General features: G+C 52.2%; 2 protein-coding genes across 13 annotated transcripts in view; both read right to left on the minus strand.

Annotated features, from left to right (window-relative positions):
- The window catches only part of NLRC3 (NLR family CARD domain containing 3), a 40,566-nt gene extending 30,826 nt beyond the window's left edge, over positions 1-9,740 (minus strand). For 5 of the 10 annotated variants that reach the window (XM_045381480.3, XM_045381478.3, XM_045381476.3 and 2 more), the window contains exon 1: positions 9,487-9,740. The gene's annotated coding sequence lies outside the window, so the exon portion shown is untranslated. The remainder of the gene's footprint in view (positions 1-9,486) is intronic. The other 5 variants (XM_045381482.3, XM_045381475.3, XM_045381481.3 and 2 more) reach the window with 1 other exon arrangement.
- A 3,743-nt stretch (positions 9,741-13,483) lies between these two features.
- SLX4 (SLX4 structure-specific endonuclease subunit) overlaps positions 13,484-16,412 on the minus strand; it is a 29,732-nt gene continuing 26,803 nt past the window's right edge. For 2 of the 3 annotated variants that reach the window (XM_045381488.2, XM_005591090.4), the window contains exons 14-15: positions 15,383-15,802; positions 13,484-14,993 (exon numbers count right to left, since the gene is read on the minus strand). In XM_045381488.2, coding sequence (XP_045237423.2) covers positions 14,639-14,993; positions 15,383-15,802 — 775 coding nt within the window. In that variant the 3' untranslated portion in view covers positions 13,484-14,638. Of the gene's footprint in view, positions 14,994-15,382; positions 15,803-16,041; positions 16,131-16,412 lie in introns of all 3 variants that reach the window. The other variant, XR_012429656.1, reaches the window with a different exon arrangement.

The following is a 16,412-nucleotide window of genomic DNA, read 5'->3' on the forward strand; positions in this document are numbered from 1 at the left end:
CACCTCAGCCGAGCCTGGCATTTTAACACAGGTGATGCTTTTTATCTGGAAAATGATAAAAGAAGCTTAGCAATAAGTAAATAAGTAAATAGTAAAGAAAAATAAGTAAAATAGTAAAGTAAAAATAAGTAAAATACCATTTTTCAGGCATTCACGTCATGGTGTCGAAAAAGTAAGGAGTGTGATCAATTTGAGTTTGGTGGCACCCAGGCCAGCTGAACTAACCTGGAACATTAAGAACAGGCCAAGGCCAGGCCAATCTCCTTATGCTGCCCAAATCTTGTTGGCTCTTCCCATTCTTTTATTCTTCTAAATGTCAAAACCAAGAGGGATAAAAAAGATGGGATTTTGGGCTAGGCACAGTGGCTCATGCTTGTCATCCCAGCACTTTGGGAGGCTGAGGTAGGAGGATCACTTGAGCCCAGGAGTTTGAGACCAGCCTGAGCAAAGTAGTGAGACCCTAGCTCTACAAAATGAAAATTAAAAAATTAGCCAGGCATAGTGATTCACACTTGTAGTCCCAGCTACTCGGCAGGCTGAGGTGAGAGGATTGCTTGAGTCTGGGAGGTTGAGGCTGCAGTAAGCAGAGATTGCACCATTGCACTCCAGCCTGGGCAACAGAGTGAAACCCTGTCTTAGGAAAAGAAAAAGATAGGATTTGAATTGACATTGCCTCATGTGCATGGGTCCATGTGGGAAATCTGAGGTCCTTTAGATCCTTCGGTAAAACTTTATATTTTTTCTCACCTCGATCTTGCCAGTTTCTTATTTGCATCTAGGTATTTTTAAAAATAGTTTTTGTTGTATGATGAATATTGTTGGTATAACAGATGATTGACTTTTGTTTATTTTATCTCATGTCTCATCAGCGTATTAAATACTCACATTGGTTCTCATCATTTTCCAGTTAATTTTCTTCAGGTTTTCAAATTACTTCAGCAAGGCTGGGCACGGTGGCTCACACGCATAATCCCAGCACTTTGGGAGGCCGAGGCAGGCATATCACTTGAGGTCAGGAGTTTGAGACCAGCCTGGCCAACATGGCGGAACCCCATCACTACTAAAAATACAAAAGTTAGCTGGGTGTGGTGGCGTGTGCCTGTAATCCCAGCTACTGGGGACACTGAGGTTGGAGAATCGCTTGAACCCGAGAGGAGGAGGTCGCAGTGAGGCGAGAATATACCACTGCACTCCAGCCAGGTGACAAAGAGAGACACCATCTCAAAAAAAAAAAAATTCTTCAGCAAGAATAATTTTTATCTCATTTCTGAAAGCATGAGCCACTGTGCCTAGCCCAAAATCCCATCTTTTTTATCCCTCTTGGTTTTGACATTTAGAAGAATAAAAGAATGGGAAGAGCCAACAAGATTTGGGCAGAAATGAAATATATATATATATATATTTTTTTTTGAGGTGGAGTCTTGCACTGTCACCCAGGCTAGAGTACAGTGGCACGATCTCACTGTAGCCTCTACTCCCATGTTCAAGTGATTCTCCTGCCTTAGCCTCCCCAGTAGCTGAGATTACAGGCATGCACCACCATGCCTGGCTAATTTTTATATTTTTAGTAGAGATGGGGTTTCACCATGTTGACCAGGCTGGTCTCGAACTCCTGACCTCAAGTGATCCTCCCGTTTTGGCCTCCCAAAGTGCTGGGATTATAGGTGTGAGCCACCGCACCCAGCCCAAAATCTGTAACTCTTATTTTGAACAATTTTACCACATTGGCCTATCCCTTCCCTGGAGCAGTGAAGTTGCTGCAGCCCTTCTTCTTTTACTCTAGACTAGACCAGGAGTGGTTCTTGCCCAAACTGTTAGGTGTGATGTTTGTGACAGATTTCTAGTTTTCTTCTCCAATGGAGAAAGATTTCTTGTGTTCTGTTACCATTCAAATACTATTATGTAATATTTGCTGAAGGCATACTGTGTTCTGGATTTTCTGTTAAGCACTATATTTCCATAATTTATTTCTCATAATTCTCAATACCATTATTTCTCCCATTTTACGGATGAGGACACTGAGGCTCAGAGAGGTTAAGTGACTTGTCCAAAGATACATAGCTGGGAAGTGGGAGTTGGGATAGAAACCAATTCTTCACTGACACCAGTGCTTGTGCTGTATAATCTACTGCCTCTTAAGGTAGTTTTATGCTTTGTTTTGTTTTTTTGTTTTTTTTTTTGAGACAGAGGCTCAAACTCCTGACCTCAAGTGATCCACCCACCTCGGCCTCCCAAAGTGCTGAGATTACAGGTATGAGCTGCCGTGCCTGGCCACATTTTTTTAAAATGAGGAATGTCTGTTAAATTAGCAAATTATTTTTTAGCACATATTGATATATGATTTATTTCTCTTCATTTATTCAACCAGCAAATATTTATGGAGAGCCTGTTGTATGTTCTGGGCCCTGGGGATGTGAAGGTGACCAAGTTAGATCAAGTCCTTGACCTGGGGTTTGACAGGTAAGGAATAATGACAATGGAAAGGAAAACAAGTCAATAAGCGAGGCAGTTTCTGCTGGTGGTTAGTGCTGTGGGTGGAATAAACTGTGAGTGACAAAGAGGCCTGGAATTCTAGGAGGAGGGGGAGCAGAGGTGGTAACTGGGGAAGACTGCTGTGAGAGGCCTCTGAGAAAAAGCATCTAGGAGCAGAGAGGGCGAGAGAGAGTCATGCAGAGAGCTAGGGGAGGGGCATTTCAGGCCAAGGAAACAGCAGGTGCTTCGAGGAAATGCTGTTGGAGCACAGTAAGTGAGCAAGTGGCACCACCCCCCTGGGATGGGAAAGCCAGTCATCGCTGTTGTAAGGAGTTTGGATTTGTTTTGAGTGTGGTGGGGAGCCACTGGGGGGAGTGACATGAGCAATGGATATCAGATCTCTCCTGGAATCCATGAGCTACACGAAACAATTTTCTGATATTGAACCAACTTTGCATTCTAGAATACAATCTTCCATTTATTTATTTATTTATTTATTTATTTATTTTTTTTTTTTTTTTTGAGACGGAGTCTCGCTCTGTCACCCAGGCTGGAGTGCGGTGGCCGGATCTCAGCTCACTGCAAGCTCCGCCTCCCGGGTTCACGCCATTCTCCTGCCTCAGCCTCCCGAGTAGCTGGGACTATAGGCGCCCGCCACCTCGCCCGGCTAGTTTTTTGTATTTTTTAGTAGAGACGGGGTTTCACCGTGTTAGCCAGGATGGTCTCGATCTCCTGACCTCGTGATCCGCCCGTCTCGGCCTCCCAAAGTGCTGGGATTACAGGCGTGAGCCACCACGCCCGGCCAATCTTCCATTTATATTATTAAATAGAAGATGTATATATTCCATATATGTAAAAAATGCATGGGCTAGCACAAGAATAGATATGTAAGTTAATAGAACAGGATATAGAGGCCAGGAACAAATATATTTATATTATCTACATATTAAGGAGTTTGGTAACGTGACAAAAATAGCATTTCAAATCAGTGAAAATGGCACTGGGGCAATTGACCAGCCTATGAAAAATATTTTCCAGCTCTACTTCACATTAAACACAAAATTTATTTTCAGGTCAACTAAGGAGTTAAAGTTGTAAACACAAAACCATAAAAGCACAATTAAAAAATATGAGATAGTATTTTAAAATATTATTTGGGTAAAGGCTTTTTACAGTGAGACGTAAAACTCAGAAGTCTCAGCCTGGGCAATATAGTGACACACCATCTCTACAAAAAAAAATAGCTGGGCCTGGTGGTAGGCATCTGTGGACCTAGCTATGGGGAGGCTAAGGTAGGAGGACCCCTTGAGCCCAGGAGGCTGAAGCTGCAGTGAGCTATGATCGTGCCACTGCAATCCAGCTTGGATGACAGAGCAAGACCCTGGCTTAAAAAAAAAAAAAAAAGAATTCATGAAGAGGGAGACTAGTATATTTGCCTTAATTAAATTAAAATATTAAATATTTAGTTTGATATTAAATAATTAACCTATTTATAAGTAATAATAGATGCCATAAAGTTGAAAGAAAAACCATAAGCCAGGAGTCAACACTTGTAACATACATGAAATATATGAACATCCTTAATATATAAAGAATGGTGATAAATCAATAATAAGTAACCAAATAAAATTATGAACCCCAAATGAAATAGAAAAAAGGACACAGAGAATTCATCGAAGTATAAATGACCAAGATATTGAAAAGATGCTCAATGTCACTAAGGATCAAGAAAAAAGCAAAAGAACAAACTATCATTTTTCATATGTCTCATTGGTGAATATTATAAGAACATAACAGACTGCATTGGTGAGAATGTGGAGGTAGTGGGAATCTTTTTTTTTTTTGAAACAGGGTCTCACTGTGTCACCCAGGCTGGAGTGCAGTGGCACGATGAGGGTTCACTGCAGCCTCAACTTCCCTGGGCTCAAGTGATCCTCCAAAGTAGCTGGGACTACAGGCGCATGCTACCACACCCAGCTAATTTTTATATTTTTTGTAGAGACAGGGTCTTGCCATGTTGCCTGGTCTGATCTGCAACTTCTGGGGTCAAGCAATCTTCCCACCTTGGCCTCCCAAAGTGCTGGAATTGCAGACATGAGCCACTGTGCCAGGCCTGTAGTGGGAATCTTAATACATAGTGGGTGGAAGTATAAATTAGTATAACAATTCTGGATTATAATTTACCATTATCTATTGTCATGAAATATCTTTTGTCCTAGAAATTCCACTTTTAGGAATTTATCCTAAAGAAATATGTGACCGGGCGCAGTGGCTCACACCTGTAATCCCAGCACTTTGGGAGGCTGAGGCAGGCAGATCATGAGGTCAGGAGATCGAGACCATCCTGGCTAACACGATGAAACCCCGTCTCTACTAAAAGTACAAAAAATTAGCTGGGTGTGGTGGCGGGTGCCTGTAGTCCCAGTTACTTGAGATGCTGAAGCAGGAGAATGGCATGAACCCGGGAGGCCGAGCTTGCAGTGAGCCGAGATCACGCCACTGCACTCCAGCCTGGGCAACAGAGTGAGACTCCATCTCAAAAAATAATAAATAAATAAATAAATAAATAAATAAATAAATAAATAAAATAAAATAAAATAAAAATAAAGGCCAGGCGCAAGTGGCTTACGCCTGTAATCCCAGCACTTTGGAAGGCTGAGGCAGGTGGATCATGAGGTCAAGAGATGGAGACCATCCTGGCCAACATGGTGAAACCCCATCTCTACTAAAAATACAAAAATTAGCTGGGCGTGGTGGTGGGCACCTGTAATCCCAGCTACTCAGGAGGCTGAGTCAGGGAATTACTTGAACCCAGGAGGCAGAGCTTGTAGTGAGTCAAGACGGTGTCACTGCACTCTAGCCTGGGCGACAGAGCGAGACTCTATCTCCAAAAAAAAAAAAAGAATCAAATATCTAGGAATAAATGTAGCAAAAATTTGCAAGACCTCTATACTGAAAACTATAAAACATTACTGAGAGAAATCAAAAAACATTGAAAGGAGGTATGGAGGCTGGGCGCCACGGCTCACCCCTATAATCCCAGCACTTTGGGAGGCCAAGGTGGGTGGATTGCTTGAGCCCAGGAGTTTGAGACCGACCAGCCTGAGCAACATGGGCAAAACCCTGTCTCTATAAAAAGTAGAAAAAAAAAAATTAGCTGAGCACGGTGGCACATGCCTGTAATCCCAGCTACTCAGGAAGCTGAGGTGGGAGAATCGCTTAACCCTCACCATCGAGGCCACAGTGAGCTGAGATCTCACCACTCCACTCCAGCCTGGATGACAGAGCAAGACCCTGTCTCAAAAAAAAAAAAAAAAAAAAAAAAGTTAAACTAGCAACTATCTAAACATTCAAAGGTATGTCAGCCCAAACGAAGTGGTGCTGCTGTCTGCCTGATAGGCCAGAGGCCAGGACACGGGACCCTCTGTCCTTCTCTCCATTGTGTGACATTAGGGTGTGGCCCAGGTGGACACAGTCTCCTGTTGGATGTCCAGGTGCACCCAACAGGTGACCAGCCCTGCTGCTGGGGGCAGGAGTGGCCTGGAGGATGAGAGGACCACACGGAAGAAGTCCCAGCTCAAGGCCTCTCAGCGCCGGTAGGGCATCATCTGGAGTCTTATTGATTGATTTAAAATTTTGGTGAAATACACATAACACAAAATTTACCATTTTAACCATTTAAAAAATAATTTTCCTTAAAAAATAGAGACAGGGTCTTGCTTTGTCACTAAAAAGTAAAGACAGGGTCCTGCTTTGTCAGCCAGGCTGGAGTGCAGTGGTACGATCTTGGCTCACTGCAGTCTTGACCTCCTGGGCTTAAGCAATTCTCCCACCTCAGCCTTCTGAGTAGCTGGGATTACAGGTGAAGACCACCATGCTTGGCCCATGGTAACCATTTTATCTTTTATTTTTAATTTTTAACATTATTATTATTATTTGAGACAGAGTTTCACTCTGTTGCCCAGGCTGGAGTGTAATGGCACCATCTCAGCTCACTGCAACCTCTGCCTCCTGGGTTCAAGCAATTCTCCCACCTCAGGCTCCTGAGTAGCTGGGATTATAGGCACCCACCATCAATACCATTTGTATTTTTGCAGAGACAGGATTTCACTATGTTGGCCAGGCTGGTCTGGAACTCCTGACCTCCCAAAGTGCTGAGATTACAGGTGTGAACCACCGCGCCTGGCCTTGTGGGGCATGGTTTTTAAATAACCGGTGCTCCCCCTGACCACCCAGAGATTCGATTGGTCTGGCTTGGGCCATGTGGATCTAGTTTAAACTCCTCAGGTGATTCTAACCAGAGTTGAGAACCACGGGACCTGAGTGGGGCTGGGAGAGGAATGAGGGAGGGACAGTGCTGGCAGGAGTCAGGGGCTGGGGCCAGGCAGGACTCACATGTGCCTGGGAAGGCGGGGCTGGGGCTGGCAAGCACCCCTGCCTCTGCGGCCTCATTAGTCTCTCAGTGTTGGGGGTCAGCACTCCCTCCTGACCAGACACCCCTCTTTGTGGCCCCACGACCTTGGGTCCAGGGTTGCCAGATACAGCAAATTAAAATACAAGACAAAGCTGGGTGCAGCTTTGTAATCCCAGCACTTTGGGAGGCTGAGGTGGGCAGATCACCTGAGGTCAGGAGTTCAAGACCAGCCTGACCAACATGGTGAAACCCCATCTCTACTAAAAACACAAACATTAGCCGGGTGTGGTGGTGGACACCTGTAGTCCCAGCTACTCTGGAGGCTGAGGCAGGAAAATCGCCTGAACTCAGGAGGCGGAGGCTGCAGTGAGCTGAGATCGCACCACTGCACTCCAGCCGGGGTGACAGAGCAAGGCTGTCTCAAAAAATAATAATAAAATAAAAATACGAGATACCCACAGATACTTAAATTTCAGATAAACGACATAATTTTTAGTATAGACATAGCTCATGTCATACTGGAGACATATTTCTACCAAAGAAATGGATTATCTGAAATTCAGATTTGACCGATTGTCCTGTATCTGATCTGGCACCCCTACTCAGGCCCCACTCAGACGAAACTGGCTTTCACACTCGGACACTTTCCCTAAAAAGGACAGAGGAGGGGTGAACCAACCCCCGCATTGCCAGAACCTCCCAGGGCCAGCCCCAGAGGCTGATGGGGGTTGGTGACCTGGCTGCCACCACTGCCAGGCCCTGCACACAGCCCTGACATCCGTCTGGCAGGCTGGAGCCTTCCACAGACCTCTCAGCAGAGTGAGGTCGCGAGGCCACAGATGCCACTATGGACGGTCAGGCAGCCCCTGTGAGTGCGGCTGAAAGACAGACTGAGGACAGGTGGGCCTCGGGTTGCTTTGGGGGATCTGAAGACCAGAGGTCGATCCACAGCTGGTCTGAGCTGCCGTGAGCAGGGTGAGGCCAGAGGGACGAGTAGGTGCCACTGCTGCCTCCTCCCCGGGAGCCTCCCAGGTAGCACCAGGGTTCACCCCTAGAGCTTTGTCTGTGGGCAGAGGTGGACCTGAGGCCTTCCTGGTGTGGTGTGGGCTCAGGCGCAGTCCCTCAGGCTCTGCGAATGGGCTGCTGCCTCATTCCTGAGAAGCCTCAGCCCTGACGGACTCGCCGCCTCTGCCCATCACCCGCCCACCTGGTCTGTGCCTCAGTCCTCACGGGGACCTGCTGGGTCCTTTCCTGCCACTTGGCGCCCAGGTGGGACCTCCCGGTGCTGGCCGCCCACCTGAGCTGCCGGTATCTCCCGCTGTGGCTGCTTGGACAGTCCTTTCTTCCCACACGCTGCCCCTCTCCCCTCCCAGGGCCTCGAAATTCAGGACTCGGTCCTCTCGAGGTGGCCCCAGCGTCATCACTTGAGCTCAAAGCCTTCCCGAAGGAAGAGGCACCTGCACCTCAGGGCCCCACCCTGCTCACTGCACGGACCCCTAGAGTCCAAGGGGTGGAGAGGCCCAGCCCTGGGGAGCCCAGCACCCTGGCACAGAGCGGGGCGTCGTGCAGCCTACAGCCTGTGATGGCTGACAGTGAGCCCCAGGCTTGGGGGGCACCTCCAGGGAGGGGACCAGCAAGGACACCAGGGCCCCTGGAGCCTGGCCACAGGGGAAGACCCTGCAGCCAACACCTAGGCTGGCCCAGGGCAGTGGCAGTTCTCCCAAGAAGGCCTCCGTGGTTGCCATCTCTCTCGAGCCTTGTCTCACCCAAGGCTGTGGCCGGGAGAGGCCCTGGGGCTGCCCACTCACCTGGGGGCGGCGTCTGCACCCTCCCTGCCGCTCATGACCTTGCCCCTCCTGTGTTGTCACCTCCATCTACAGGTGGGGAGCTGAGGCCCAGAGAAGTAAGTAGCCTCCCATGGGGGGTCCCAGTGCTAGGAAGGGTGTCCGGGTCTGATGATTCCCCGGGCCGTGGCTCAGCATCACCACCGCCTACCCCCAGCACCTTCAAGATGCTTCCTGCTCCTCCTGGGCCATCACTGGCACCTGGGGGAGCTGGGCTTTGCCCCTGGACCTGTCCTGGGCTATCCTTAGGCACATGTCTGGTTTTTTTTTCTCTTTTTTTTTTTTTTTTGAGACGGAGTCTCGCTTTGTCACCCAGGATTAAGTGCAGTGACTCGATCTCGGCTCACTGCAACCTCCGCCTCCTGGGTTCAAGCAATTCTCCTGCCTCAGCCTCCTGAGTAGCTGGGATTACAGGCATCTGCCACCATGCCTGGCTAATTTTTTTTTTTTTTGTATTGTTAGTAGAGATGGGGTTTCACCACGTTGGCCAGGCTGGTCTCAAACTCCTGACCTCAAGTGATCTGCCCGCCTTGGCCTTCCAAAGTGTTGGGATTACAGGCATGAGCCACTGTCCCTGGCCACGTCTGTTTTTTCTACAGCATGAGCCAGTCCTCCCCCCGGAGACACCTTGGAGTCTTGTGGAGTCTCCCGAGTCCCCCTCCCCAGAGTAGCTCAGGCCTTAAGGCCACCATCCTTCCTGCTAGCATCCCTTCTCCCTCCCCTGCCCGGCACTGAGGTCACCTGGACCCAGCTTACCTCTCGGGCCTCAATGCTGCTCCAGGGACACCAAGACTGGGGGGCCTGGGGGCTCCATCTCCGTGTTCCTGGGCTCAGCCCTGCTCCAGCTGGGTGGTGGTAGATGCCCTGGGGATCCCTGTGCCAGCCCGAGTCCTCAGGACCAGGGATCAGGGCGCTTCCCACACCAACCGACCGACCATGCGGCGGCCGAGAGTAGTGTAGCCCTGACCTTCTGCAGCCCCGCCGAGCCCACCGGCTGTCCCTGCAGCTCCGGGTCGTCACCTCTTCCTGTGCTGGGCTCCACCTCAACCTTCCTTCCTGTCTGATTTCAACAGCCAACAGCCTCACAGACACATCGAGGAGCCAGGGCTTCCAGGCTTGGTCACCGCCCTCCTGTAAGTCAAGTGTGGCGGTGATGCTGGGGGTCTTGACTCTGGGACTGTGTCCCTGCAGGTGGCATGCTCAGGATAAAGTGGCCGGTGCCAAGATTGTTGAAACATCACCTCCATCCCGCCACAAAGGAAGCTGCCCTGCTATCGATAAATGCTTGTTTTCAGGCGGGTGGTGGTCAGGAAATCAAGTGAGCAGCCTGAGGTCACGCAACTAGAGGGTGACCCCACCAGGACCGAACTGCGCCCTCCCACCTCCAGGCCACCCTGTGGCCTGCCCTATTTATTTATTTATTTGTTTGTTTATTTATTTATCTAAGACAGAGTCTTGCTCTGTTGCCCAGGCTGGAGTGCAGTGGTGCAGTCTCAGCTCACTGCAACCTCCCCTTCCCGGATTCAAGAGATTCTCCTACCTCAGCCTCCTGAGTAGCTGGGATTACGGGCATGCACCACCATGCCCTGCTAATTTTTGTATTTTAGTAGAGGAGGGGTTTCGCCATGTTGGCCAGGCTGGTCTTGAATGCCTGACCTCAGGTCATCTGCCCGCCTTGGCCTCCCAAAGTGCTGAGATTACAGGCGTGAACCACTGCACCCAGCCTATTTATTTTTTGAGACAGGATCTTGCTCCGTCACCCAGACTGGAGTGCAGTGATGTGATCTCGGCTCACTGTAGCCTCCACCTCCTGGGGCTCGAGTGATCCTCCTGCGTTGGCCTCCCAAAACACGGAGATTACAGGTGTGAGCTACTGTGCTCCCCCTTTGAACACCTCTTGCCTTCTTTTCTCTCTGTCATTCAGTAGGCACCTCTGACTCAGCTGTGCCCCATAACATCTTCCTGTGACCAAAGGGCTCCCCAGAGGCAGGTCACCTGTACCCTAAGAGGAAACAGGAGAATGTCACTGTCCGCAGCAAGGGATCCCACTTGGCGCATGGATGGCCTGCCCTGACAGGGAAGGGCGTGAGGGGAAAGGACATGGCCCAGAGCAAGCCACGTGAGAAAAATTACAATAAAGGAAAAGTATGGGACATCCACTGGGGACAGGGAGCAAGCAACATGGGGCCACTGAGGGAAGCAGGTGACAAGGTGGGAGCCAAGGGACAGGGGTCTTGGGGTCTGAATTTTCCTCAGCAAGCAAGTGGGAGCCTGCGATGGTTGTAGAGCAGGAGAACAGTAGGTCTGGACTCATAGAGCAGCTTGTGGCTCAGGGGAGGTGGGAGGGTTAGCTGGCTCCCCAGAGCCTGTGTGGGTGATGGGGGGAGGGAACTGAGGCAGGAGACCAGAAGTGCTCCTGCACATTCCCCTGCCTGCCTTTTTTCCCTCCTTCCTCTCCCTCCCTCCCAACAATGCTGAGCATGCAGGAACGTGCCGGGTGCTGGGAGGACACCATGGCCCCTCGAGAAGGCTGCCTGAGGCTCCAGGCAGGCAGAGTGCAGACCCGGCAGCTGCAGCCTCGGCTGTGAGGAGCAGCAAAGGCGCCTGAAACCAGGCCGCCCACAGGATGTTGGAAACCGCAGGGCCCGGTGGGTATCTGTCACATGAAAGGGGCCAAAGGCTCACTCTGCCTCCCTTCGTGGCTCACGGGGGATGGATGTGGAGCCTGAGAGGACACAGCCTCCTCCATGGGATCTTGGGGAGCAGCCCAGCCCCTGTTCCTCCCCCTCGCAGGAATGTCCTTCAGTCCACACAGGGCTGGTCCCGTTCCCCACTCTGCCCGCTCTGCTGAGAACCAGATGGGCCGTCCTCCTGGCTCCTGGTGGAGGAGGAGGCTGGGCTGGGGGCTTCCTAACTGTTCTCACTCTGAGGCTTTCTCTCCACCCAGAGCTGGGGTCAGCCGGACAGGCAGTGGCCTCAGCCCTTCCTAACTTGGCGACAGCATGAGGCCCCTGCCTGCAGGCTCTTTCTCTGTGAACCTCCTCGCCTGGGCCCAGGCTGGGCTGTGGCTCCCCTGTAACTGCCTTGAGGGGCCGTGCCCAAGCCATGCCGGGTTCGGGCCACCAAAAGTGGAACAGGCCTGAAGGCCTCTTCACATTACAGTGAGGCAGGGACAGACCCGTTTTCTGATTTAGTTGTTACCAATGAAAGTTCTGCTGCCAGCCTTTTTTACCCCCTTTAGAAATTTTGTTAATATTGTTTTCAAAATAGAGACTTGGCCTCACTATGTTGCCCAGTCTGGTCTCAAACTTCTGGGCTCAAGTGATCCTCCTGCCTTGGACTCCCAAAGCACTGGGATTACATGTGGGAGCCACCGTGCCCGGGCTGCCAGCTTCCTTCTCAGTCACACGTGGAAGGGAATTCTCTCCCGCCTTGTCCACGAGGAGGCCCCATTGCCTGCCAGCCTTGCTGCGGGTGCTGTGAGAAGGCATTTTCCATCTGTCAGCTGGACCTGGTTTTATGCTGCCTGGGTCAGCATCATCCCCGTGGCAGGGGCCAGGTCTACTCCTGGATGCCACCACACCTCTGTGGGCTCCTACAGTGACTCCTTCAACCCCTTTCCCTCTGGAGGCATCAGCTGCGTCACAGCTTGTTTCAGGACAAGGAAATGTGTCTTTGTACAGGTTCAGGGCCAGCATCTAGTCACCTGGCCGGGTGGCAGTGCATAAACTGAGCCTCTGCCCAGTGTTGGCCCATTGGCCCAGGAAGTGTCCAGCGTCCCCAACTGAAACCAAGGTCACTGCGAGGCTTGGATCCAGTCCCCAGGCCATGCCTCCCCCGGCCTTGGACTCACACTGCACTCAAGGCTCCTAACCTGGCTTGTTAACTACTTGGAACCCCTCCCCCAACCGGTCTTTACCAGCCCTGAAGTTCTGAACTTTCAAGTCATGGCACACAACACATGCGTCCAAACCACAAACCCTGCGACGCCGGACAGGGGCCCTGAGTGCCCCACCTTCACCACTCCCTCCTGCTTCCCTAACACCAGGGAGGGGGATCAGCCCATCAAGGAAGCAGCGCGTGATGCCTTCCAAAACAGGCCAGAGGCCAGCCTCAGATTGATCACAGCTGATCTCAGGCTCTAAATTGTCCGCCCCGGACACCGTAAGCTGGGAAGCCGGGGCCTCTTCACTGGCTTACGTGCCAGGACACAGTATGTGTGCCAGAAACCACATTTCACCCCCTAAATTCTGCTCAGCCCTAAGATGCAGCTCACAAACCCCAGTTCTGGGAGGCTGTCCCTGACACGGCCCTTCAGGCCACCGAAGCCCAACCCCCCACCAGGCCAGGATAGGCCAGTGTCTGTCTCCTCCACTGGACTGGACGCATTGGTAAAGGCACGTGGTGACTCGGTGAGTTGTGTGGTGGGCTGGGTGGTGGCGGGGGTCTGAGTCCGCTTTTCTAGCAACCCCCAGCTGAGGCAGCTGCTGGGGGTGCTTGGGCCCCACTTCAAGGAGCAGGGGCTGGAGCTTGGCACCCGGCCAGGGCTCTGTTGGATGTGGGTGTGGGGATTAATGAACATCTGCATCTCTGGTCTAGGAACTGAAATAAGGAGACAGCAGGCCCAGCTTACTCCGAAGGGCAGGTGCAAGGTGGGGGCTTCCGCAGGCGTGGGGCGGGGGCTCAGGGCCACGGTGTCTCCAGCTCCCACCTGTTTCCCTCTTGATCTTCCTGGAGTGTGGCAGCCAGGAGATTTTAATAAAGCCTTTTTGGTTTATTGCACATCATATAAAACTGACTGCACCGTATTTGAAACAGACGAGGACATTCACAGGGATGGAGAGACCGAGGTTTCCTTCTTTCCTGGCCCTCATCTTCCTCCACACTGCTCCTGAGGCTGGAGGCAGCTTTAACCCAAAGAGTGGAACCCGCTAGTGAACATGTTTGTTTTGCGGGCATCAGAGTTGTTCTGGGCCCTTGTGCACTGTCCAGTTGGGAGACTGCTGGTAACAATGACAAGCGTCCAGGTAGCACGGCTGGCCAGGAGAGCTGCACCTGGGCTGTGGCAGTGCAGGGAGTCTGAGGACACCTGGTCTCAGGCTGGTGGTGGCTGGGGTTGGCCTGAGTGCTAAGGAGGACGGGCCCAGGCTGCTGGGGCAGGCTGGACCTGATGTCCATCTCAGAACAGACGTGTGGGGCAGCTGTGCCCAGGACTGGTGGGCTCAGAGGGTGGCAAATGTGGCAGAATAGGCCATGCCCTGGCCAGCTGGTGATGGCCCACTGCCCCCTGGGACACCTGAGGGCCCTACTGGGTTAAAGGGAGACACACTGGGCTGGGTGTGGTAGCTCATGCCTGTAATCCCAGCACTTTGGGAGGCCACGGCAGGCGGACTGCCTGAGCTCTGGAGTTAGTGACCAGCCTGGGCAACATGGGGAAACCCCATTTCTACTAAAATATAAAAAATTAGCTGGGCGTGGCAGTGTGTGCCTGTAGTCCCAGCTACCTGGGAGGCTGAGGCAGGAGAATCGCTTGAACGCGGGAGGCGGAGGTTGCAGGGAGCTGAGATTGCGCCACTGCACTGCAGCCTGGGTGACAGAGCGAGACTCTGTCTCAAAAAAAAAAAAAAAAAAACAAAAAGGGAGACACACTGTGGGCATGGACAGAGGCAGGGGCTGGAGTCTCTAAATCCAGTGGGTGACATGCTCCAAATGCCACCTAGAAAGCAGAGCCCAGAGGAGGAAGCCTCGGACTGGGCTGTGGTCATTATCACAGTGCAGAGCTGATGTGGTCCCCAGGCCCAGAAATGCCTGTGGAGGCCTGACCCACACCGGGTGTCCCAGGTCCTCCCTGCAAATGGTGGGGGTGGGGGCTGCTGATGGCGGGGTGGGGTGGGGTCGGGACGCCCCGTCAGTTCCGCGCCGCCTTCTTCTTGCTCCGAGGCCACCGCCTCCTGCCCTGGAGCTTCTCCCTGCGGGCAGCGGCGGTGGTGAAGGTGATACAATGGGTGTCCAGGAAGTCCAGTAGCCTGCGCGAGGATACACGGAGGCCGTTCTGCTTCAGCTCCGCCTGCAGCTCCCCCAGCTCAAAGGGCTGGTACAGCAGCACCTTCTGGTACAGGGCCGGCTTGGAGCGGATGTAGCATCTCAGCGCCTCGTCCGTGTCCGCCGCCTGCACGGCTGCCTGTGAGGCGCTGACCTCCTCCTCACCCTCCTCCTCTTCACCTGCAGACTCAAATGCCGCTCCAAACTCACAGGAGGAAGAACTGAAAAGGGCCAGACCAGGATGTTTTGCACCTGAGACCAGGTGCCTCTTTAAAGGAAGGAGGGTGTCTACAGGTCCCATGGAGCCTGGCCTGTGGCACAGACGATCCCCAGCAAGGCAGGACGGGCCTGAGAGATCCCTGCAGGCTACTCCAGTGGGATCCTGCCCCAGCCAGAAATGTCCAGCGTGTGGGGCGGGAACCAGGAGGCCTGTGCAGGGCTGGGGTCAGGGAACCAGCCCCCTAAACCCACCTGGTTTTCCCATAGGTCAAACCCAGAAGGTGATGGGGGTTTTTGAAGATTGGCCATTAGGCCTCACTCATGCCAACCCTCACACCCACGGGCCAGAGGATACATGAGGCCACTAACCCCATCGCGTCTATCCTGTTACCTCTGTGAGCTCAAGGAGCTGTCACTGCCGTCCACAGAAGTGGCCACGGATTCCTGGGAGGCTGGGAGCTGGGCATCATCATCAAGGCCTGGAGGTGCCTCCTTGGTGGGCGACCTGCTTGGGGGTGCGGGTGCGATGCTTTCATGATGATTCCTTTGATGTTGGGGGCCCTTGGTCTTAGCAGGTCCCTTGGGCCTATGGGTCCCAGGTCCTGTGGTGGCCTCCTGCTGGGCATGGGCCCCTGCCCTTGAAGGCTTGTAGGTCTGGGAGGCGAGGGTCTGGCAGCGAGGCGCCTGCAGTAGCGGCTGTGAGGACTGGCTCTCATCCTCAGAGTCTGAGTCCACGGTCTGGTGAGTGTACTGGAATATCTCCTTCAGCTTCAGAACCATCTGGCGTTTAGGCAGAGGGCGGACTCCAAACCTGACGGAGGGACAGGTGGGCCTCAGGACCCACCCACACAGCTGGTCCACACTCCACAATGTTCCCCATCTTAGCAAAGAGTGATGCCCAATGCATTCAGCGAATGGCTTGTGTGACAAACCATAGATGCCTGACTTCTGTGAGCATCAGAGGTTAGTGTCTATTCTAGGTGCCAACTAAGCTTACTCTGAATATTCCAAAAGAAACATTGTCAGCCAGGCACAATGGCTCACACTTACAATCCCAGCACTTCACGCGGCTGAGGCAGAAGGATAGCTTGAGTTCAGGAGTTCAAGGCCAGCCTGGGCAACATAGCAAGAGCCCGTCTCTACAAAAAATACAAAAATTAGCCAGGCATGGTGGTGTCGCCTGGAGTCCCAGCTACGAGGGAGAATGAGGTAGGATTGCTTAAGCCTCGCAGGTTGAGGCTACAGTGAGCCAAGATCACATCACTGTACTCCAGCCTAGGCAACAGTGAGATCCTGTCTCCAAAAATAAAAAATAAACAAAAGATATGCTGCTCCCAGTTCTGAGGGATGGTGGCAGCAGAAGCTTCCCCGGGTGCCCGAGTGTAAGAGGAGTGTCATGTGGATGTGAGAGTTAAATGTTC

The sequence above is a fragment of the Macaca fascicularis genome, chromosome 20 (assembly GCF_037993035.2).
Source record: "Macaca fascicularis isolate 582-1 chromosome 20, T2T-MFA8v1.1".
NCBI lineage: Eukaryota > Metazoa > Chordata > Mammalia > Primates > Cercopithecidae > Macaca > Macaca fascicularis.